General features: G+C 38.2%; 1 protein-coding gene across 4 annotated transcripts in view; it reads right to left on the reverse strand.

Annotated features, from left to right (window-relative positions):
• ARMC9 (armadillo repeat containing 9) overlaps positions 1-25,198 on the reverse strand; it is a 64,285-nt gene that overhangs the window by 33,564 nt on the left and 5,523 nt on the right. For 2 of the 4 annotated variants that reach the window (XM_068691705.1, XM_068691708.1), the window contains exons 6-11: positions 24,505-24,597; positions 23,280-23,304; positions 17,474-17,631; positions 15,621-15,719; positions 1,825-1,859; positions 478-589 (exon numbers count right to left, since the gene is read on the reverse strand). In XM_068691705.1, the coding sequence (XP_068547806.1) occupies positions 478-589; positions 1,825-1,859; positions 15,621-15,719; positions 17,474-17,631; positions 23,280-23,304; positions 24,505-24,597 (522 nt within the window). Of the gene's footprint in view, positions 1-477; positions 590-1,824; positions 1,860-8,266; positions 8,303-15,620; positions 15,720-17,473; positions 17,632-21,575; positions 21,820-23,279; positions 23,305-24,504; positions 24,598-25,198 lie in introns of those variants that run through there. The other 2 variants (XM_068691704.1, XM_068691707.1) reach the window with 2 other exon arrangements.

Below are 25,198 nucleotides of genomic sequence, written 5' to 3' on the forward strand. Positions count from 1 at the left end.
CGGCAGGAAAATGAAACTTCCTGTTGTCACCTTTAATTTTCCCCAAAATACCATTACATGATCTGAGTTAACTAAAACTGCAGGCTCCTGTAGCATACCTTGACTATGAAGGAAAACTGATGGTTAAATTCAGGTATTTCTTTGATACAGTAGCATTTATATAAATCTGAAACAGAGCAAAACATGGAAAAAGGAGCTGCCAGGAACAACAATTTTCTCAAAAACACATCAGAAATAACTTCCACTGGAGATTTCAGGAATTTCTATCTGGCTTTCCTCAGAAAGGGAGGACACTGCTACAAATACACACCTACTGCCTGGGCTTTCTTCATCATTTCAAGAGCATCAGCGAGCTTCACTGACAAAGACAGAAGGTGCCTATAATGCTGTTCTGTTGAAGAGTTCATTCAACTTGCCCACAAGATTGGACCCCTCCAGAAGGGACCTACTGATTTGTACAGAGGCTATCCCACTTACCCAGCGCAGAGCTTGCAGTAGGAAGGCTTTGAGACGATCACTCCCTGTAATCAAATCTTTTTTCAGCTTCTCATAGTCCAAAGAGGGCAACAATGGCACATCCTGCATCTTTCTACAATGCAAAAGGGAAACTCACTGAATTTTGACATTCATCAAAACCCTCTCCTTATACAGTGCAGCTGATGTTACTGAGGTGACAAGAACCAAAAGAGGAAGTTTGCTGCAGGAGAAGGGCTTCCACATTTTTACACCTTTGCTATTTTTATGACCATGTTAAAATAACAGGCTTAAAACAAGTTTTTAAAACCTGGACTTATTCTTTTTTAATATACTATTATATTTTCAGCTCATTTGTCATCCCAATTTGGAGATGTTAAACTACAAAAATTAGCCATTTGATTATCTGAGTTTTTTAGCAGCACAAAAGAGCCATCAGTTCAATGATGTCTTTGCCCTCTGTGGCCCACAAGGGCTGAAGGACAGCAGCTTGTGGCTCTCAGCACATGGTTATGAACAGACAGAGTAACAACCTGCAGCTCCAACTACACCTCTAAGCCCTCACAAACACAGCAAAGTCTCCTCCAAGGCAAAGCTGAATGGGTTTTTACAGGCTGCCGGCTGGACCATGCTGGTCCACATAAGATTTAATACAGGATCACATTCCAAGTGCCAAGACTATCCTGCTATTTTGAGTTTTAATATTGCAATAGAAATAAAATTAGTAAAAATAAAAAAAGTAACATTGCTTTCAATGCTTTAATTTTATTATTTAAATAAATTCCACTAAAACAATTTTTACTCCTCTGTTCCTATCCTGCTACTTTTCAAAACAATTTTTAATGCTATATATAGTTGACCCTTTAATTATCTTGTAAACAATAGAAGGATCAAAAGTGTTTCAAAACAACTAAAAACCTCCTCAGACACACCATATCTATTCTATTTATAAGCAAAAATTTATTAAATTAAGCACAAAAGAATTGATCTTGAAGCACACAAAAAAACATTTTACCCGTTCCCCCTTTTCCTGGATTTGGGGGAAGCAAACCAACTACAACAATAGGTCCGTACTGTGCGGAAACAGCAAAGAAAATAAAGCAGCCAACTCGCAGGTGTGGAGTGGCAGATTTATTGGATTAGCAACATCCTGCTGAAATTAGGATGTTATTGAACCTGCCCAGCAGAGGAATACTGATCAGAGGACATTTGCATGCAATGTTCACTGAGATCAGAGGAAGCACACAGGCTGATTCTCACTTGCAGACCACAGGTAGCACACTTCAATTTAATAACCCCTCCTCCTGCTCTTTACAGAGTTATAATTGTAGCTCCTCAATAAATACTTACACAGGTGCTATTGATGCTCTTAACATTGTAGAAGCCTGGATCAGGAAAAAAAAAAGAAATCACAACAGATGAGTCCAAATATCGTATCAGGAGTGCTATTAATGAGGTTCATAGTGAATTATCTCATTCAAGTTCTGCAGTTCTTTTCCTATAAAACCTACATTTCAGATTAGAAACACAGATTAAAAGAAAAGGAGAGGACTTTATTTTTCATTTATTTTCCCTCAGAGTAGTTCAAAAGTTAAAACATCTTGTGTTATGATCTAGTTATGTTATCTTTACTTTCATACTCCAAGTATTACCTACACTGAGAGCATTTAAAAATAAAGGGGGGGAGGTAGAAGAAAACACTATCTGAAGCCCACTAAGAAAGATGAAGACCTTGTTAAAGACGTTTATTGTCTTTAAAAATGGTATTACCTTAAAGCTGTAATTCTTTTCCAGTGGAGATCTACCATGTATTTCAGCATCCAAGTTTGCTACAATTCACTCTTGTTAATACTAACATTATCAGACTGCCTGCTGATATTAATATACACCTAAATAAACAACTATAATTATGTAAAGAAAATACTATCCATTCTAGTACAGACAAAAGGGATGTGGAACAGCATGCTGTTTCTCAGGGATTCTGCCTAGGGTAAGTTCAATTTAAGCCTGGATATTTGCTCTCTGCTGCAGTGTGACACAGGGCATAGGAAGGCACCATTGTTGCACAAGTCAAAATGTCAACACGGTATAGAAGTTGTCTGGTTTAATAAGTATTTTTTAGCTAGAGCTAACTGTAGGTGAGCCAAGAAGCAGCAGTTCTGGCACGGAAGCGCTTCATATCATGCATTCTGATGTCAACCACATGCCACATTCACAGAATATTCTGTGTCTTCTTTTGTATTGACCTCACTACTTACTTTGTCAAAAATCTCTCATTACCACTTAGGTCTTTAAAACCAGTCTCCTCTTCTAACCTGGCCTCTTTCAAGGGGAGCTATATAATCCATGTCTATTGTCAGGTTTAAAACTGAGGGATTTAGTAGACAAAAGGCATGCAATACCATAGAGAATATTAAATTCAACCAGCTGACATATTCTTGAATGTGCTAGATTTCACAAACCTCATGGGTATCCTTTGTAATACAAGGAACTGCTCTCTCAGATGTGAAATAAGCTTACATGTGCATCAGAAAGCATTTTATATTATGTTTAAGTCAATGAATGACCTGCACACAATAGCTAATTAACAGGTCATGCACTTCAAAATTAACTTGTCTTGACAGCACTTCTCACATATTAGTTTATTTTACGCAGTGGAGAAGTCTGTCAAAGTATCACAAACACTTCAACTGTCTTCCCCTCATTTATTTGTATTATTATTATTATAAAATAAATATTCAAAGTTTACTTTTGTTTAAACAAAATTGTTTTCCACTTCAAAAACTACAAGCTTGCACCTGAGTGTGTAATGAAGTCACAAATCACTTTCTCGCTTCCTTAGCACCCTCCTCCATTAAAGGAAACATGGAAGAAAGTGGCCATAGCACCCTAAAGCAAAAGAAATGACCTCGCGTCCTTGAAGATGAAAACGTGACACAAAGAACAGCAATAAGAAACAGAGCAGGTTACTAAGAGGAAATAGATGAGTATAAAAGCCCTCTGCTTCTCTGCAAAGTCTTTTACCCACTAGTTCTTTGCCGCCATAAAAAGACAAACGTGCTCCAACCAAAATCCAAATAAAGGATCCACAACTGGTAATGAAACACGTATCCCTCATCTACACAAATAAGCCTTTCTTGTAAGTGTAAGATTGGGAAAGCTTCTATAAATTTCAAGCTAAGGACAATTCAATTGGAAAAACATTAGGGTTTTTACAATCAATCAGAACAAGCAGGACAATGTCCTATTAATTCTCAAATTAGTTTTAAGGTGGCAGCTAGAGAGCAGCACAGCCTTTATAAAGGTTTGGCTTTGCAGTTAGCACACACGAAAAGGCCCTGGATAAGGATGCTGACCCTATACTCAAGCTCTGAGGGCAGGAGCACCTCGATGGCCAGCCTTCTGGTCCAGCACTCGCTTTCCTGCTCAGACCCAGGTTCACCCCTCTAGAACCCACGCAGGATAAAGGCAGCTTTCTTAGGCTTTCGGTGCTCCTGGGAAAGCAACTTGGATACAGTTTATATTACGTCAGGTTCAACGAGGCAAAGCAGAGAGATTCTCAGGGCTGGTTTGTCCTTCCCTGCACCTGCCTTTTGGAGCCTGCCTGACCACGGGCAGCACCACTGATAAGAAAGAATGCAACCACATCACAGGCAGAGATCTCCTTTCTTCCTCTGCATTTTCCATGTCTAGTTTTCAAACAAGTGATCTAAATACAGTACCAACAAACACTGATCATTCTATTTAACATCCAGGCTGCCTGTAGCCACAGATTCTCATCTTTTCATCTTCTTATCCTATTATTTTTTTTTAAGAGGAAAGTCATACCTACTTTCATAACATAACATGCTACATACATGCTGCTTTCTGCTCCTCCTCACTTTCTGCCCCTGAGAGTCCCATGATCTTTTCTAATTAACAGGAAGAAATGCAGAACCATTCTAACATTTCATTTTAACTTGCTTTAATACTCCTATTCCTTAAGCAGAGTGCTCTTCTGCCCCTCACAAAGTGCCTTTACCCTTCCGATTTCCCATGTGGGGCAACGTGTACTACACAGCTCCTTCCAGGCAGCCCACCAAAGCAAACAACTCTTCAGCCTCAGCACCTCCTTGCACAGTTCACAAGATAACATTTGTTTGCTTGTTCACTTCTGTTTCTCCTCTTTGGTGCTATCTGACATTTCCCAGTCTCAGGATATTTACCCAGTTAAACATCTTTACATAACCTAACCCCAAAAATCTCTGCTAAGCTCTTGTTCTTGACTTGGGCATTAGCTTTAATAAAAGGAAAAACCTCAAACACAGCTGGGTTCTACAAAGCAGCTCTGGAGCTTCATTAAATCAGGAGCACCGTTAGTGCAATTAAGCCATATATTCTGGTCAGTGGAAAAAAAGACATTTTCTTCACCGTTATCTCTGTACACAGTAGCTTCAAGGCCAAGCCTTCACACATTTTACTTCTGACAAGGGTTTCAGCTTAACCAGCCTTCCTTCCTCAACATATTCCTGCTATGGAAAGCAAAACCAAGAGATGCTCAGGAACAAAATCCTGCCCTGTTACAAAACTTAAATTAAAAATTTTTGTTTAAGTTCTTTGCAAAACTTCAGCCACATACTTTTAAAAGCAAAATTGCTTGTTGCGGGTGTATATAAATATGTAGTCTTCTAAAACTATTTTTAGGGACAAAGGGATACATTTAAATGAGGAAAAGTTTAATTTTCAAGTCTTAAGCGACAGTTTGGACTAGTTTTCATAATAAAAGTGGGCAGAACAGGGTCCATTTTGGCCTTTTTTTTTTTAAATTTTTTAAATCCTCACAGATTGTTTATTCTCTTCTTGGTGTTTGTTCTTAAATCCAAGTGCTGAACCCTCATTTTGTCATTTCTGTGGCAGCAGCGCAAAACTTCCAGCCACACTGTGTTGGAGAGGGGAGAGACGGGAGAAAGCAAGGGGAACGCAGGGAGGAGAGTACTTGGATGCAGGAAACAAAACAACTAATTTTAAATAGTTGTATGAGATAAAGTTAAACCATCAGCACTTTGCATTCATAGCCCTAAAAGCACTCTGCAGTAAATAACAATATTCTTACGAGGCTAGTAGAACTGTTACAGTCTTCGTCTCCAGGTGATGAATCCAGAGCCACAGAGAGACTCAGTCAGCAGCACTGCCAAAGGTATCTTTCTCACTCTGCACCCGACATTATTCTCCAGACAATGCCCTTCCTAGTCAACTCCTCTTTACCATCAATTTCTCAGATGAAAAAGATTTGCTTTCGGGAGGTATTTTAACCTTAACATTTCCTCCCATGCCCTTTCCTTGGTCTTACCTTTCCCGGAATAGGTTAAACACTAATTCAAGCTTCTGCATAAGTATTTTGTACAGTACCAGTCAATGAATGATTATGAAGAACACACAGTATACATGACTTATCTGCAATACCTGACTCCCAACATTAACAGACTTAATCTCAAACAAAATGTTTTTCATGCAGAACCGCAAGACAGAACCATTTTTCCATAATTAAAGCACATGCAGAAAACAGGTGTCTTAAGGAAAGAAGAGAAACAAACACAAGAAAACAGCCCAAGCATAGCTCATTCTGGTAGGATCATGGGGTATGACTTATGTTTGTATTGTTTCTTACCAAAGCCAAACCAGGTGCCATATTAAGTAATTTTGTCACAGTGCAGATTAGCCACAGATGGCAGCCCTTCATTTTTGAAAGAAGAAAGGCTTGAATATGAACAGCATGGAATAAAATAAAGAAGTTCAAAGGGAAAAAATATCAATATTTATAAAAGAAAACAGATGCATTTCATCTGGAAGCCAAAAACACAACTGATTTTATCAAATCCTGTAGTCCTGTACTCAAATCATCTCCACTTTACAATTTGATGTATATATTCATAATATGCTGAAGGATGAAGCTGAAAGCCAGATTCTGACCTCAGTTACCATTATGAAAATGAGCTATAAAATTCAGTGTAAATGCAATGCAAATTCAGAACTAATACTCCAAGATATGTGATGAATACATGAGGAGTAAAGCCAAAGTTTAGCTAATTTGTGCGTGTGATTAGAAATCACAAATGTGTATGTTCAGCTCATCCGTTACACACTAGTGACAAGAAGACTGCTACATGCAGCTTGGTGCATTTTAGGTTTTGAGCTTGTGTAACCTGGCAAGTCTCTACTGGGACCACGCAAATTTATTTCATAAGAAGATCTGCAAATGCTTTTAATTATTATTTTTTTAATCTTACTTATACTAGACATATGCTGTTATGAAAACTTCCTAGTTGGCAGATAAAACAGTTTCTGTAACAGACCTGAAGTGTATTAAAAAAAAAGTCACCCTGTGACACTACGTGATAGCGTAATAACAATAGATGACAGATAAAAGAAAATACTATATATAAACAATGCAGATATGCTAGAGGACACCAATCTATGTATTGGAGAAATATCCCAGAATTAGCCAGATAGCTTTAAAAATTATAAATAATTCTGCGTTGTAAGATAGTTGCATATAATTTATACAATGCAGAATGTACTAAGACTCCCTGCATATGGGCAAAACTTTTCTTTAGCAAAGATAATTACAGATGTGAAATTGTGAATGAAAACAGCTTTTCTCATTCTCAAAAGACACCATTATGAAAGGGAACAGAATGCTAAACACCAAGCAAAAGCTGGCCAGTATGACCATTCACATCAGCAGCAGGAACAGGTTGCTCGATAGAGGTGGTCTTCTGGTACCTGTGATCACACAGGTGAACATGAATAACATTCTCTATGTCAAGACAAAAAGAAGCACATCAGGAATAATCCATTGTATTCAGTGATTATTTCTCAAAATAAAACGTTGTTTTAAGTAGGAAGTTGGTTGTCCACCCAGGCTACTACAGTTCCAGGTGAGGAATACATTTGAGGAAAAAGTACAATTTTCCTTGAAAAGTGAAATCTTGTTCTACCCTAACAAAGCAAAAAAAAATACAAATATGGATGATTTTCAAGTAGAATACTGACATTTTTCAGAATTGGTGTCAATCACTTTTATGATTTGATTACAAACTGAGTTACTCAGAAGTAGACTCATTTCCTCTCTTTACAAAGAATGCACTGACTACGGGCAAAATGAGATACTTATGGTGTACTTGTGATATTGCCAGAATACAGACTTCCATCTGGGTTACAGAAGTCACAGGCAGTACACAAAATATTGTTTTGCTTTTCAGTTTTCAACGGAAGAGGGCCATTTTAATTGCATGAAACAATTTGATAATATCTACTACAAAGTTTCACTTTACAAATTCAAAATACAAACCAAAAAATAAGATGCACCTCTAACAAGCACAGTTCAATTTACTGCATTGTCTTAAGCACTGATATCTATCTGCTTACTCAAAGGTGCTGTGGGATCAGATGGTGTTGGCACACTGAAGACTTCAGGTTATATTCACTGACTTTCACATGGAAGAAACAATCGTTTTCCGCGTATTATAAAGAAGCTGTGTTTCACGTGAGAAGTTGTAGACAAAGCTGCGCTTTTGTTGACATGCTGTGTTACGTGTATTAAAAGCCATAAGGTTACTTAGAACTTCTAGTCTGTTCTCCATGCATAAATTCCAAGCCTTGCACATGTTTTTGGCTCTGTATGAACCATACGGTTAATGTAATGACAAGTTAAAATGCATAGAAAATTGTTATACATTGCGAAACGAAGAGAGACAAACTGTGACAGACTGCAGCAGGCAATGTGAAAGGATATAAAGATATAGACACTTACATATCCGTCATCACAAGGGCTCATAGAGTAATATCCCTTTATGGGCAAACAGGCACACATTAAAATAAAGAAGATTAAAAAAAAAAACACAAGTTAACAGAAATAAATCACAGAGAAATGCACAGTTCTAAGAAAACAACAAATTAAAATTAGCTAAGTATTAACAGACCGTTAGCTTTGAAAAGAAAAGTATAAGCATCTTCTCCCATTCCACATACTTTACGTTTTAGGACTGAAATCAGCGTGTTTCTCTTGTAACATACCTAGTCTGCACATTATTCCATTGCAACTGTCTGTTAGAATAGCTGTGTACCAAGCACTGACACATTTAACGTGGACCCATGAATTGCTGTTCTCTGCATTGAAGCAGCTAAAGAGACCAATGAACATGGTATCAATCAGAAGACCTCAGCTTCCAAGAAAGCAGCTGTGGATTTTCTCCATACTTGGCTCAAATTTCTCACCAGCATATAATGAAAGGTAAAACAACCTGAGGTGTTTCAGCAACATTACCTATTCCTCATCCCAAAAGGTTCCAAGGCTACATTAAGGAAAAGTCTCTAGAAGGAAACCTATGATTTAACTACTGAAGTAAAAAATCAAAGACCATTCATGGTTTGAGTAGTTTAGTAATATGTCCATATTCTCTTTACTTAGACTACTATCTTTAACTGATTTAACCTAGAACAGGTTAATATCTAGAAAGAGCAGTTGAATTCCCTGAAGTGAATGAGTATTTTAACTCTACCAGCACTATACACGTGTAAACACACACACGCAGTTCCTGGCTGAGGCAATTTAACACAGTAGGCAACACTGAGAGAAACAACAAACGAGCAAAAAGAAACCAGGAGATAACCTCTGGCATGATGAGATGGAATTTCAACACACTCATGACCTAAGCCAATGAAAAAGTCCACGAGCATCAAGACAAAGATGATGTTAAAGGATTTGAAGACAGTAACAGGAAAAGTTTGCGGAAACCCCTACTGATGTCAATGCCTTACCTTTAGAGATGAGGAATGTAACAGTTCATACAAAGAAGATGCTCAAATTGCAGCAGGTAGCAGATATATGTGAAAAAGGCATCACATACTGTGACAGCAGAAAAAAGGGACTTTTATCCTTGTTTACACAAGAAGGTAAGATTGTTTCTTCTTTATCATATAACATACAAGAAGCATCCCATGGACAAGGATGGAGAAGAAATATATACTTCATCCTACAAAAAGCTTAGTTACATTCACAGCAAACAGCACATAGTATTTTGAAGTGAAAGAGTGTACATCCACTTAACGTTTGGTGAATCCACTCTGAATGGCTCAGAATAATAAAAAGTGACTTCTGTTTTCCATGTCTCCTGGGTTTCGTGTGGACTGCTGATGCTGAAAACATTATCACAAATAAGAAACAGAATGGCTGCCATTAGCTATTACAACTTGGTGGCATGTTCACCTTTGCAGTATAAAGTTTTTGAGGAAAAAAGTGCATACTATGGGGAAACAAAACAAAAAACATGCTAGTCTTCATGGCTTTTCCAACAAATTAAAAAAAAAAAAAAAAATCTACCCTGTTTACAGTTTGTGAGTCACAGGCTAACTTCAAAGAACTGGTGCTTTTGTCCAATGTGTGACAGAACTTCCCAGCCCAGCTTCAAAAGAGCTGTGCCAAAAGACATCTAAATCTTGCAAGGGAGATTAATTCAACTAATTGGAGTGACAGGTAAATATAATCAGACTGAATAGCAGCAAAAACATAATGGGTATTTATTCTATTCCATGACAGAGGAACAATATATGCAATTAACTATACAGCTTTCTAGTCACAGAACCATTTTCCAGTGGTTAAGGACGCATCTTGGCTATTGATGGAGACTGCACACGTGAAGAAGAGCTTCCTGTTCTTCCTTTAATCCAAAATTTAGCGAATCTTATTACCGGAGCCCTAATTCAAGAAATTCCAGGAAGGTGTGCATCATACATGAATTGGAAAAGCTATTCATGGATTTAAGAATGAGCCCATGCTTAAGAGCTACGTTGGATGGGGACTGAAGGTACAACACTTCAGAGGATCAAATCCAAGCCAGTAAAGAGCCAGTATCCTTTAGGCATCATGATGTGTATTAAACAGATGCAGCTGCATGCAACAGAAGACTACAACCCATGTTTCTCACCCATTGGACAAATTATTTTCATTTGGAAGAATGAAAAAAAAAAAAAGTAAAACAGTTTATTAAGTGTTTTACAAATATAAGGGACTATATTAAGTAACTGTATTTAAAACTATTCATTTCAAATTTACCCACCATTACCCGCATCAATTTCCTGCCCAAACAAACATTAGGAAGTCAGGAATCTGATTAAATCTTCAGATGAATGCTTCCTCAACTTGTCAGAACTGGTGCTCTGACCTCCTGTTCTTAGAGGCAGACCTTTTGCTCTGACAATTTTCTCAGATTCCTTATCACTCACACGTCAAATGACAACGATCAAAGATGGGGATTACATTGAATTGCAGCTAGGAAAAAAAAAAAGCCTTATGATACAATAGGGCCTTACAGAAGCGTTAGAAACATCTCCCATCTGTGACGCCGTGCTGCTGCCTCTATTCCCCCCCTACGTGCACCAGATGCATCCTGTTAATGGACAGCAGATCAGGCTCACAGGCTGACCCACGAGGTCTCAGAGCTGGCAAGAGGCATAAAGCTGCTCTGCAGAAGAACGAGATCCAAGCCAGCTTGCAGGAGAGCACAGGGCAACAGCCAACACCAGACACCCTCACTGAGTAAGATTTCACAGGGGTGATCACACTGGGAAAGTCTTTTGGTCTTGCCTCAAGTCTCACAGCCAGTTCTGGAAGAAAGACTAGTTTGGGGATTTGTCCTTCTGATATGGATTTCTTTCAGTATGAAAGGACGGGCCTTTAACCACAGGAGACAAAGCAGGAAGCTGATGTTTGTACAGTAACAGCACACATTAGTAAGTGATACACACTGCTTTTGCTCTAACCTCAAAGCCTGAGACCTCGAGCCTTTATATTATACAATACTGCTTTTCAGGCAGTAAAAGCTGTGCACCAAGTACAATGCACTGGGAACAAAATGAAGTTTACAGACAAGTAATGCCACCAAGGATATAACCCAAGGCATACTCTTTAACTTCCTTGGGCAATACATCATTTTGGGTACAGCACTGGTACAGGCCTCCTTCTAAGTCTATCCTAAAACTACCATTGTGCTGTAGCAAAATCCAAACAAAATCCACCATAAATCCCATGTACACATCTCAGAGCATAACGCTATAATCTTAGACCGTGTCAACTGTAAACTGCGTGGCAGGTCTTTAATGTCAACGGGACTACAGAATGCCTGTTTGCAGCCAGAAAGCAAAAATGGTTTCTTACCTTCCTAAAAAGGAGTTCTTAAGTTTATCTGTGCATGATTTACTTCAAGGACAGAAATTATCAGTAAATAAAAAATTGAAGCATCACCTCCTAATTGCCTTTAAAATCTTCATTACACAGCTAAGGGATGACTAAAAACACACTCCTCCTAGAAGCACTAACGGCTTTAACATCTTCTGCTCTCAGAACCTGCTCCCAAATTTGGCTTGTCCTGAGTTGTGCTAGCACAGCTGACTGAACTCAAGCATCCAGTCTTCCCAAACAACGTAACAAACATCCAAACATCCCCTAAGCGGTAGAAATTTAAGACTGCGTATCAGTACAACAAAAAAGGAGCTTTCCACCTAATGATTTCCTTAGCTGCTAATCTGTATAGAGATACTGATCCACCAAAATTAATTTATTTAGGGATTTATGGGCCTGGCATCAATGGTGTAACTGGGACAAGGCCAAATCCAGAATACTGGAAACCCAGGTAAACTATAAAGGCCTAATAATTTCTGTTGGCAAAGAGGAAAAAAAGAACAAAAAAAGGAAAAAAAACTTTTAATGGCTGAAAACAATCTTTAGAAATAGACAAAAAAAAAAAAAAACACATCTCGCTTATCTTGCCTACACAGTGAACGTAATGGTGAGGATGAGCAAAGGAGTCCTAGTCTCTTCCCTCCTCAGTTCTGTAGGTGATAGCTCCTTACAGTGGAAGGAGTTTTGTGAGACAGAGTAGCTGGCAAGACCACACTCTAGTGACTCTAATTAATTATAAGCAAGAAGTGATGGGACCTTCCAACACAAATCCAGCACAGATGCTGCAAACGCGTTCTGCTATGTTGACTAGGTCATGATGCCTCCAGCTTTATTCCAAAACTTATCTGAAAACCTGAAACCACTTAAGGATAGAACAATAACAGCTAAGTGTATAACAATGAGGAATTTGGAACTCCTAAAGAAAAAGTAATGTGATGCCTTAATGACCAACAGTCTGAATTTGGTTTTTAGTCAGTCTCATCTGGCTTCACGGATCAACAGGGGCAGGGAGTGGTTAGAAGTATTTTGGGGCTATATACATACCATATATATTTGTTCTTCTTACTTATTTGTGTTTCTGCATGTTTGCTGTTCACATATGAAAACAAAACTCTTTACATGGGAAATAAACAAGAAAATATTATTAATCAAGGAGGATACAAGGATAAGATTAGGAAACCTGGTTATGTTTTAGTCAAGGTCTACAGCAAGGACTGTGATTAGCCTCGTCTCTGTAACTTGGCTAATGCCTCAGACTGCCTGAGTACATGAGCCTGCTTATAGAAACGGCGTTAGATTTCAACCACAGTAGCTACTATAACCTCACTGTCAAGGAGTGACCTGAACCAGCTGAGAAACCCTTAATCTAAATAGACTCAGTGCTATAGTTGTCCTGGCCCTTCCCTAGAGAACTTTGATGGCACAACAACTGCCTCAAGTACTGCGGGTAGGGGAGCCATAAAGTCACACTGAAACAGTTATGTGAGTAAAACCTCATATAAAAACAGATTCAACTGTGCCAAAAGAACACAGTTATACTCAGCTTAACCTAGTAAATTTGGGACAGAAAGGAGGCAAAAATTTACTTCCAGGAGAGCAGAAAAACCACCACCATCAAAACCTCTTTCTCTGACCTACCTACATAGCTGGAGATTACGTTAAAGTGGGCACATTGGCACAAGTACAGCGGCAAATGCATTTCCAGAGCAAATAAGCTTTTAGAGATGCTTTTAGAGAAGCAGCAGTAAGCAAACATGATACAGAAGGTCGATAGTTATTTGAGCATCATTTTGTAGAAGAAAAAGGAAGAGATTTTGAACTGTCACCTAATCTGTCCTGGAGGAGCAACCAAGCATCAACCATTCCTGGTAAATAGTAACTACTGGTCTATTTGGCTCTTAAAAAGTGTGACAGAGATCCTGGCTGATACACTGTGTTTATACACTGCTGCTTACCCACTTCTTCCATGATCACTTATTGATCTGAAAAGTCTTATAAAGTCTTCTTTCACAGAGAATGAAACAGACATTTATAGCTAAAAGCTACATGTCTAGCAATAATCCACCCAGCGTTTATCAGTTAAGATGCAGCTTCAATCACTTCTGTACACTCTGCAGTGGATAAAGACAAAAATCAGCAACTTCCACAGGGATGACACTTTTCCCTCTGTTCACTTCCCAAAAGGGTTCAAGAGATCAGAGGGTCAACTTATGACACAAAGAACAGAAATAATAAGGCAGCACTACACAAATGGAGCAACTTGAAAGTGTAGAAGAAGGGAAGCCTTGGTGCAACTAAAGTACAGGAACAGACAGCAGAGTGCATATGGCTGCACCAGATGGCAAAATGCAGATGATTGGGGTACACCAAGCATTACCTTGGAAAGCTGTCGATAAGGAATAATGGAAGATCCCAGAAAATTGTTGGTTAGAAGGCTGGCAGGAGGAGGGGGCTATGATAAGGGGTGGGACATGGCATAACCATGCACCATAGACATGGTGGGCATCAGAGAGGAATTATAGACTATCCCTGACATTGAGGTAGCTGACAGAGATCCTGGTTCCTTCCTGAACCCCTGGAAACACAGCCTGCAAAAGAGTGCACCTCTTAAATGAGACAGGAGTTCTGACCATCAACAATGAAGCAAGGGTATTTAATTCAGCTTGAAGAACAGTGAAGAATAATATCTACCTCTGAAAATAATAACATAGAAAAAAAGAAAAAGGAATATTCTTATCTCCTCATCTTTCTGTAACAGATCTTCAAGAGGAACAAAATGTACCCGTAGTGGTTTTGTTATTAAAATTTTTGGCTAGAACAAGGAACGAGCATCTTATTTTCTTCTGCTTTTCCTTTGACACTTCACAGAGCTCTCTTACAGCAAAGTTAAGTACACGTGAATGTCTGCCATGGCCAAGATAATAAGCTTAAGTCATGAATTTGGCATGTCATTCTAAAGTAGTGGCACAGTATTTTATTCAAATGTTTGAGGAGTTCTAATATTAACACTTATTTGAAAAACATGAAGCAAGAAAAGGTCTCAACAAGCTAGATATTAAAACAGGTTGTGCCACTGAACAGCTCTTACACTATCATTAAGTCATGTAATATTTCACACCTGCAGGCACAGTTTCATGGACACTAGAAACTACCCTAAGATGGTTCTGCTGCTGAAAAAAAAAAAAAGCTCCCTCTCCACAACAGCATAAAAGACTGAGTGGAGCAGAAATGGGCACAAGCAGCCAGGTAAACTGTAGCCATCTGACAATAACAAGAGACTGATGGAAAGGGAAACAAAAAACCAAACAGGCATCCTGAGATGCTTGTTGGTAAGAATGAAGAACTTTAGATATGAAGCTAAGCCCGTCATCTAAATCAACAACGTATCTTAGATGTATGATTCTAACAAGAGCTCTTAGAAAAAAAGGGAAGTCCTCCCTTCCTCCTCTTTTCCCCACGTGTTCTCATTATCCTGTCTGATGCTCCTTCTTTCGCTGGTTAAACCAACTCACTCTGGGATTATAGGAGCATCACTGACAGCAGAAAGGAACAGAGCATGTGTCCAGGGCAGAGCAATGCAACCACCTCCTCTTAGCTACATTAAAATTGATTAAGACATGCCACCAAACCACACTCAGAACATTAGCTTTTTTTTTTCCCCCCCAAAAACCCACATCGTTAGCAGTTTTAACAAACGCACAGCTCACTGTGTTATCATAACAAGAGAATTAATCATATTTATGCAGCTATAACTACGTAACTGTCATTCACCAGCAGATAAGATCAACAAAACTTTACGCCACATTCTTATGCAAACACTATCTTTCATCTCTTACTATTTCAAATCCCTTGTTTAATACACAGCTCAAGTAGTATTGTACAAAACAAAGCAAGAAAAAAAAAACAACACACAAACATTAATACTTACTGTTCCAGGCCTTGTGAAGTCAATACTTTGTGCTACACTTTGTCTCATCTGATTGCTAAACAAGCGAACACAAACACTTTGAAGATATTCTGGTGTGATCTAAAAATTAGGAAATATAACAAGAGAACAGGATTATACAAAACCGATATTTTCTACCAGACAAGCGTTTGTATACTTGAGGGTTTCTGAGGGCTAGAAACCACACACTTGATGCAAGTGCAAGGTATGTACTCAAACTATAGTTTTGTTCAGAAATTAAGAAAATTGTGAACTCTGCTCATCAGGGAATAGTTATGTTTTTCAGAACTTGCACTAAACAATTTCAGAATCTGGAAGAAAAAGTGAATTGTCACACCAGTGATTTTCCTCAGTCAGGAAGTAAGTTCTCCAACAGTAAGTATGAAGCAGTTTTAAGCTTTAGACATAAACAATGATACGCTGAAGTGTTACCTATCTGAAGAGTAGAATTTAAATCACAGTTGTACAGAAGAGAGAATAAAAATAAGTTATGCAGTAGAGGACTTTACTTTCCAAGGCAAAACATCTCAGCGGGTTTAGAGTTTTTGTTCTGAGAAATCTACGCCACAGCAGAACTGCCTAACTGCAGAATAGTTATTTGTTACCCACAAACAGAGGAGAGAGATTATAGAAAGGGGAATAGGGACACTTACAGCAAGAAAACAAGACCCTCCAAATTCAGAATGCTGTAATTTCAACATTATTTTATTCAGTGTCCAGCTGCGCTTTGGAGTGACAGAAACCAAGAATCCTAACGAAAGAGCACCATCAACTGGACACATTTGGGAAGGATCAAATGACTGCACGGTACAAGGCTTACAAAAAAAAAAATTTAACAAGCATCCATCCTCTACCACAGAACGTAAGGGAATATCACCTCAGAGAGCAATGAAGCCTGAAACAGTAGTCAGGAAATGACTGCTATGTTTCTTATTGCTTTTGAAACTCATGAAATGTATCAGTAGATACGTTTCCTAATCTGTTGTAAAACAAAATCCACACATGCAGGCAAATTCTTCCCTGCAGTAGTGATATAAGCAGACAGTAATCCCAGCTGCAGAGTGGCAAGCCACAAGATCTTCATGCTGATGAGAGGAGGAAGGTGCATACTGATATTTCAGCAAGCAGCACGGGAACTCCAAGGTCATTCTCCCTGCTAACAATTCACAGATCCCTTAAAAGCACCTAGAGGCCACTAACATCTGCTCTAAGAATCATCTTCAGGTTATACTGAAGTTATAGCACAGAGGCCTGCTTGCACAAAAGATGAAGTGTAAAACCTCATTGGATAAGAAATACCCATAAGAAAGCTGTTTTTTCTCCAGGCAAATAAATACGTGTAGCCCATTTGATACAGTAAATGACTCGCTCATCTCCCCAACCAGTTCCCTTACTAACTAAATTAACAAGTTCATCTTCACAGAACAGAGAGTAAAGCTTTTCCTCACCGAAATTTTGAATAAATAGAGAAGATTGTTTCCGCTACTGTGCAACTTAAAGCTGACCTGGCAGCTGTTTTAAAATATACAAGAATTTCTGATGGGCTGAACTGCAGTCAGTGATCACAGTAACGCCCTCTAATCACTACTTATGCCAAAGCTCAAAAGGAGACTCCCACGAGAGATCTGAGATGATGCTATTTTCTACAAGATTTCTGAGTACACAGGGGCAATGGAAGAAACTCAACCCAAGCACTGTTTCATCAGTAAAGAGACACAATCCTTACAGAAATACTTATAACTATGAAGTTTAATTCACTTTTTAGTGGCATTCTCTCTTCCATTTTTTGGGGGGTGGAAGGAGTGAAGTAGGTACACATCCAAGTCACCTCTTACCATCTTGCCATTGACTGTTGCCTCCAAGGAATCCACAAGCTCTGCAGTGACTCCAATGAGATTATGGTAGTCTGCTTGCATTTTGTTAAATCGCTTCAGGTAGGTCATGGTCCTGTGCTCAGACTCCACTAGCTGTTGATGAAGATGCTGCAACATTTCTGTCAAGATAATAATAAAAAGGAAATAAAATCACCTTTTCAACTAAAAGGGCAGAGAACCCAGGAACATTTTTACTGCTCTGAAGGGACAACTTTGGCTGCTGATGTGGAATTCTACCCAAAGGGTAGAACTTCACTGCAAGGATAATTCCACACTAGCAGTGTGATTTTATTTCATCATTACAAGTACTTATCTTAATTGCACAATCAATTGCTTCACAGCTATATATTGCAGCAATATAACTACAAGACAGTAAAAGTCTTGTGAAAAGGATACTGTTTTAAAACAAGTCCTAATACAAGAAGTTCTGTGCTGTTAGAGACAAAATGAGTGTGATCATCTAATCAGAAGAATTAGTGACAAAATGCAGCCCAGATGTGGTGAAGTTTTCTTGTTACCTACACACCAGATGCATGCACCATCTTATACATTCACTAAAGTAACAGCAGGTAAAAACATTACAGAGTAACTGCAAAGCTCTAGCTGCTACTTCAAAAATAAAACAGAAAAGGAGAAAGAAAGTAACAAAGATTAAGGCAAGTGCTTGGAAAGTTACATTGTAAAGCTGGGAGTTTTTTCCTGTTGATTTATAGACATGGTCCATTGACAATTAAGTTACGTAGGTCTCTACATATTCTACAATACATACTACGTCTTGCATCTTTTAAAGAAAATGGAACAGCTCAGAAAAAAAAAAATCACCTACAAGTTAACCAGCTCCCCACGCATTCTTAAAATAGTCAGTGGATTCTTAGAAGTTGCAGGTAAGTCCCTACTTCATTTGATCATAGATGCCTTCAATTTTCCAACATTTTTTTTCAGGTGATTCCATTATTTATTTGTTTATGGTGACCTATATTAGTTACTTTTAATACCCACTTCAGTTTCTGGAAATAACACCAATTTTTCTTTTTTATTTCTATTTATATTGTCTAAATTAAAGAAAAGTAAAATTCCTAATACATTTTGCTTCTTCAGATTAAGTTAATTTAGAGATGAAAGAAGCAAACTAAATGCCAAAATCTGTGTCCTTCATTCCCATTCTCAGACCTATCAAAATTAACATTATACATGGAAGTCAGGAACACAATCTAGAGCTGGAACCAGAGCAGGCATCCCTACAACCAGACAAAACTATGAAAAGAGGCACAATAACGCTATTTTTACTCCTGATGCTTCTGTATTTTGCTAAAACATTACATTTTAAAATAGTTTGATGAGAAGCCAGCTTTGCTCCTGTGTTGTGAAAAAGAGCTAGCACCCATCTGCAAACAGGCTGAATATTTACCATAAAACTTTCTGTTAAAACAAGGTGCAGGAATTAGCTTGACTATGGAATTCCAAACAGAGGTAGGATTCTTTTTCACAGATTTCAAAACTTCTTGGATTCGAATACAGCATTCCAAACAGCCTCATATAACACAGTTCAGGTCCACACAGACCCAGGAGGCAGAAAAGGAAAGTAAATAGCTCAAGATGCAAAACTGGAAATTAGAAAAACTTTTCTAAAAACTTTTCTAAATTCCTTTTCCTGGCTTTGAACGAACTTTGTCCATGACCTTTAAGGAAACCATCATGCGCTTTCATGATTCACTATCTCTTTCCGTAACAATATAAATCATACCTTCCCGTATCACAGAAGTGCTGGGAAACATAACTGATAAGTGGAAAACCTTAGGATGGTTATCTGGAGAATCCTACAGCAATATAAACTTTTACTGCACAGTTATGCTCTGTTTGAAAAAAAACTCAGCATGCACAACTGCTGTGTATACTGCCATGCTGTGCTGAGCTGAACACCTTGCAGCTATGAGAAACAAGCCATGGACAATTTATGTACAGTTATTTAAAAACACAACTGTCCCTCGCTGTTTACTCCCCTGCTCTCTGAAGTCAGGCACAAACCTCTGCTCTGTTCCATGGTGGCTTGCGCACAAGGTAATAATCAGCAGAGTGAAGAACAAGGAGTGAAAGTGGTATCTAAATACCATGGCTTATCTCACAGAACCTTCACAAGTTATCTTCTACTGTCAAGCTATAATTGGTATATCGCTATCTGCAATATGTGTAAATATCACCCAAGTAACTGTACAGGAAGTTACATGCTGACAAATTACATCTTAAAGCAATAAACATGTGGACTTCAGAGACAAGGCTGTCAAACAATACTGTTCAAGTAGAACTGCCCATAAGTCCATCATTATAAATGAAAAAGGTAATGAAAAAGGTAAGTCGTCACGTAGCTTTTTGAATTCTGATCTTGATAGATCTTGTGGATTTACAGGGTTTCTGAAATAGGCTGGTTTTATCCCATTTAGATGAAAAGCAATAGATGGCACAACAGCTTATTTCTACTTTCAGAAAATTTAGCAAAATGAACTTTTTATGGGACCTTTTAGAGAAAAAAATGTATTAATAAACCAGCTACAAACCTTAGCTATAAATTTACAGTCTTAAAATAAAGCACAGAATGTGGAGAAGGTACATTTTCTTACTTCTAATCTATATGTTTTAATTTATGATTTTTTAAAAGAAGATATTTTATTCCGACAGCCTCCTCCCCTCTTAGAGAGTGTCTCCTTTCTGAGAATCATTCAAGAATCAGCACTCTGCACCTGATTTGTGACTGATGCTTTTTATCCACCTGCAAATCTAGCAACCCTAATGGTATTTTTTTTATATACTTCCTTGGAGGGACAAAAACCCGTGTGAAATAACAGAGGCTGGGACAAGCCACAGGTTGTGTTCAAATACAGCAAAATGCACTTACAAATAAGAGCTAAGATAGATTCCAAAGACAACCCAAATTATTCTTCCTTGATAATAATCGTTCAACTTTGAGTTAATTTTTATTTTATGGCCACCACTGCTAAACAACTACCACATCCTTAGTATTGTATGGCTCCAAAACAAGAATACTAAATGCATTAAGACCCTGAGAACATCCGTTATACAAAGCAAACTGCTCTTCAGCACATTCTTCTTTTGCTTGGATGACCAAATTGGAATATATTTTTATTCAACTTCAGCTCAGAAGTTTCCAGGGGATATATCCAGAGCGTGACTTCCACTCAGAGGAAAGTCTGAAGCATCAAGTCATGAAACATAAATCTTCTCATCATTTGCATGCTTTACATAGACTACTACAGAAAATTTCCAGTGATGAAAATACATCTTCCAACTACAGCCAGCAGGAAGAACTACAAAACCAATTCTCAACACAGCTCATGAGTGCTAGTCTTAGCAATTGAGAAACCGGCCAACTTACCCTTTTTCTGTTAAATCAAGGGATTAGCAGTTATAAACAATGGTCTTTACCGAGAAAAGGGAGTCAAAGAGAAGAATCATGAAACCGTGACATATTTTGCATTTTTTACAGCACTATCTTCTCAAACAGTAATTTTACTAAAAAAGGCAAAATATTTCATGAAAGTTTCTCTTACTAGCAAGGCAGGAAGCTTTCTCTGTTGGCATGTAACTGACCCGTGTACAGATGGCTGTTGTAAGAGCTGGTCCTATGCTGCTCCATTTTCCCCCCTTGCATTCCTGCCACATCCCCATAATCAATACCAGCATTTATGCAGACGGATCAGGGAGCCACCAGCCCAGTTAAAAATTACTATTTAGCCGCTTGCTTAAAACATTAAATCATTGCAATCTGAGTCAGAATGGGAAGAAGTGAGCTGCCACTGAAAGACACTTTTTCCATCTAAGTGACATTGCAGCAGCAATCAAACTGCCCCTGGAACATGAAGCACAAAGTAACACAATGTTTGGTTTCTTTTTTTCCCCTCTCTCTCCCAACAGACAAATGCGTTCTACAGCCAGCTTGTAATAAACTAGGGTTGTAGAGGATTAAAAACAAGCTCCAGACCTAACACCTACCACAATCATTACTTTTACGTGGAGGGAAAGATGGGACAAGAAAGGGCAGAGGACTAACCTGGTTTAGGAAGATAGAGTGTACAGTAAAGCCAGTGGCTCTGCAAAGTGAAGGTGCTGGCTTCAGGCATCTTCTGATACCCATTTTCTTGGCTTGCTCTCTCATCTACGTAATTATCTCTGCTCATTTGTCACGTCTTCTTAAGAAGCACATTTGGCAAATGGGTGAAGAGCCAGAGACTGTAGCAGGTTAATCAGGAAAAGCACACCCACTCTCCAGGACATCTTTGAAAGCACATGCACCTTCCCACCCAAACTTGAAGTGCTTCAGTATGTGAGACTAATGACTGGCAACTGTTTACAAAAGGCTGTTTAAGAGGACTCTCTGCCACACCACTCTTGACTCATATGTTACCGATTAATTTTCTTTACATTTCTCCTTCACTGATAATGTAAACATTCTCCAGCAGCGAGTACATACTGCAGATCCCATGTGATCCAAGAAGCATACTGCAGAACTAATGTCTCAGACCCGGTACCTTCAAACGAGACAGACCTCAAATAGCCTTTACGAAAAATCCACCCTGACTCAAACTCTAAGGCGTGTAACAGATCTACAAATTAAGGCTGTGTGGAGTCAATACTATGACCATCTCTGTACTCATACAGAGCACAGAACTTACCGAAATAAAAGAATACTTAGGCCCTAAATAACTGTGGCCCAATCAAGTAGTTATGTCTTTCAAATCAGAGTATGGAATTACCACCTTCAGGAATCTCCATGACAAGGAAAAAAAGTGACTTTTAGCAAATAAAGATCTATTACTCAATGACATTCTATTACTCAATGACATCCTAACAACGTAAACCACAAACTTAGAAAAAAAAAAAAAACAACAACCCAAACCTCACAATGAGAGATGACCTTCATTTTCTTTCTAATTCAATACACAACTAATAAATTCTCAAGGTAAAACTGCAATTAAAGCAACTCAGCAGGAAAAATTTTAGGCACCCAAGCTGAGCTCATACAAATTCCCATCAACAAACTGAACACAAAAAGTCAATTGAAAAAATGAACGCAATGGACTTAGGACCTTCAATTCTACTTGTTGAACTGATTTTTAAAAGGCATATACTTCAAGTGCCATCTGCATCTAATGGGATTTAGCACTAAAATTACCATTTTAAAGGACCCCAAGTTACTTAGATGAGTGTTTATGAACAGCCTACTTGAAATATTTAAGACATTCTTATTCAGAGATTCTTAGGAGATACCAATTTGTATTATGTGAAGAGTTTAAACAGGGTAAGTGAATAGGAACACAAATCTACTTTCTCTAAGAAGGTCTGACAGTCTTCAGAGTGAAGGACTGAAATGTGAAGCCTGAAAGATGCAGATAGGCCTATGTGGGTACTGGAAACAAATCTGAGGAAACATGTTTTAATCATAACTAAAACCAGAGAGACGGCATGCATTTTGTACAGAGTTATCCACTTGTTTTTACCATAATTTTATTTCAGGACAGAACAGAGATAAAATGCAAATCCCACTAACAGGCCCCTTCCATTCCCAGCACATCTCTGTGTTCAAGCCCACGGGCTTCAAGCAGCCTGGCAACAGCTACCACCAAAACAGGGGTATGGATTTCAAAGGACTTTGACATGCATCAAAATATTTCCCTGTCATTGTAGGCCTAATTTTTGCTACATTTATAGCCACTAATAATCTTACAGAATATCCTTACCACATCTCCACATTTACCTTTGTTGCACTGTCCATTCTCCTTCTGTTGTATGAGTAGGAGCTGTTCAGGAAAATGTATTTCTTTTCAAGTATGCATTTAGTTCCAGAGACAGAATGAGAAATTCAACCAACTAGCACACCCAACCAAGCCAAATATTCCTGCAGCCCCAGGCAACAGCCCATACCTGATGCTTCATGGAAAATCAGTAATGAATGAATCAAAATAAACACATAAAAATCTTTCAAGTGCACAATGTTATATAGAAACATGAGACTTTTTGCTGACCTTTGCACATACAAGATCCAAATCTGAAAATATGGTAAATCCAGACTAAATATATTAACAACAACAACAAAGTCAAACTGCTCATAAAATCAATATACAAATATGCAAACAACATATTCTAACAAATATTTAGGGTTCAGTCAGTATCCAGTACGTTACTACATAAAGATGAATAAACAGAGAGAAATATAACTGTTCAAAGTCATGCACACACACACACACACTGCTCTAACATGGAAGTGAAAGCAGACTCTTTTGATCATTGCTCCTTATCCTGGCAAATAGAATGGCGTAGGAAAAATATCATTTCCAGCTCTCATTCAATTCCACAGTGGCATGATGTTTTAGGATGGAGTAAGATGTAGGAAGAAAAGGATTTTAAACCTGTCCTGTTAAAACAGGAGGCAGGCAGAAACAAAGACTCCAGTTCAGTTCTCTCTGCCTTGCCTTTAACTATACTGACCAAAAATGGAGAAGATTCTCTTGTCATACAGCTAGTTAGTCTGCAAATAAGGCCTGACAACACAGCTTAAACAATATTAGAAGAAAAAATAGTCTGAAAGACAACTCATTTAATAAAACAGTGATTTCTGGAACCCTTAAAGGCCCTGGAAAACTTTCAGCTAGTCCCTGAAATGGCTAATTGAAAAGATTAAGAGCTTTACAAACACAGAGAGAGGGGTAGGGCTTTGGGGTATCCTGTACATCACACACAGAAGCAGAGAAGGGTCATATAATAAATACACGGTTTCATATGCATCCATACATTGTCTTTGCATTACTTTTTCAAAAGTTTCATTTTGAACATAGAGTTTTGAATGTTTCCTACCAAAACACATTAAACTGCAATGTTACTGCAGTTGTACAATAGATCTTAACAGCATACTCTTCTGATAAATTATACTGTCTCTTTACAGTAATTCTAATGATCTTCAAAGTATTTTCTCAAAAGGATACAAATAAAGTGAGAAGCCTGGGAGTCTGGCTGGCTTTGAGAGTCAGAGACAGGAACTTTTCCAATCTTGTCCTTAAATCCGATGTCCAAGAATCCTTCAAAAGAAAAACAAATGATGACAGCTGTTCGCCAAATATGTACGCTTTGCTGGAAGTACTGTTTGGATCACAGCAACCTTCCACTAGTAAACAAGGCAGCCAACATTATAGTGAAAAGCTTTTCTTTCACTGTTACTGCAGTGAATGTGGTTGCTAACTACTCATAAAAGTACACCAAGAGTAAATTCAGTATTATTTCTATACAAGACTTATACTTGAACTAAAGCCACATCATGTTTTTAGAAAGCTGTCACACAGTATTGGTGCCTTGTATGAATATGCAACAACTGCTTTTCAATTACAAGTACCTTTAAAATACAAGCAACTTGATAAAAAGATAATATGAATTTAACATTTTTAAAATAAAGCACAAAATGAGCTATTTTCCATTCTTCAAAAGGAAATCCCCGAAGTCATCTGTCATTCCTGACAAAATCTGGGACTTTAGATTCTGTCTGTAACTACTGCAAGCGTCATGACGTGACATCAGTGGTCAGGGTACAACATTTCCAAAACACATTTGGAGAAAAAAAAAATGACTCACGTATGAAAATCTGGACTAACGCATCAGCCACTAACTGGAATACTGTTTTCTGTC

The sequence above is a fragment of the Anas acuta genome, chromosome 9, assembly GCF_963932015.1.
Source record: "Anas acuta chromosome 9, bAnaAcu1.1, whole genome shotgun sequence".
NCBI lineage: Eukaryota > Metazoa > Chordata > Aves > Anseriformes > Anatidae > Anas > Anas acuta.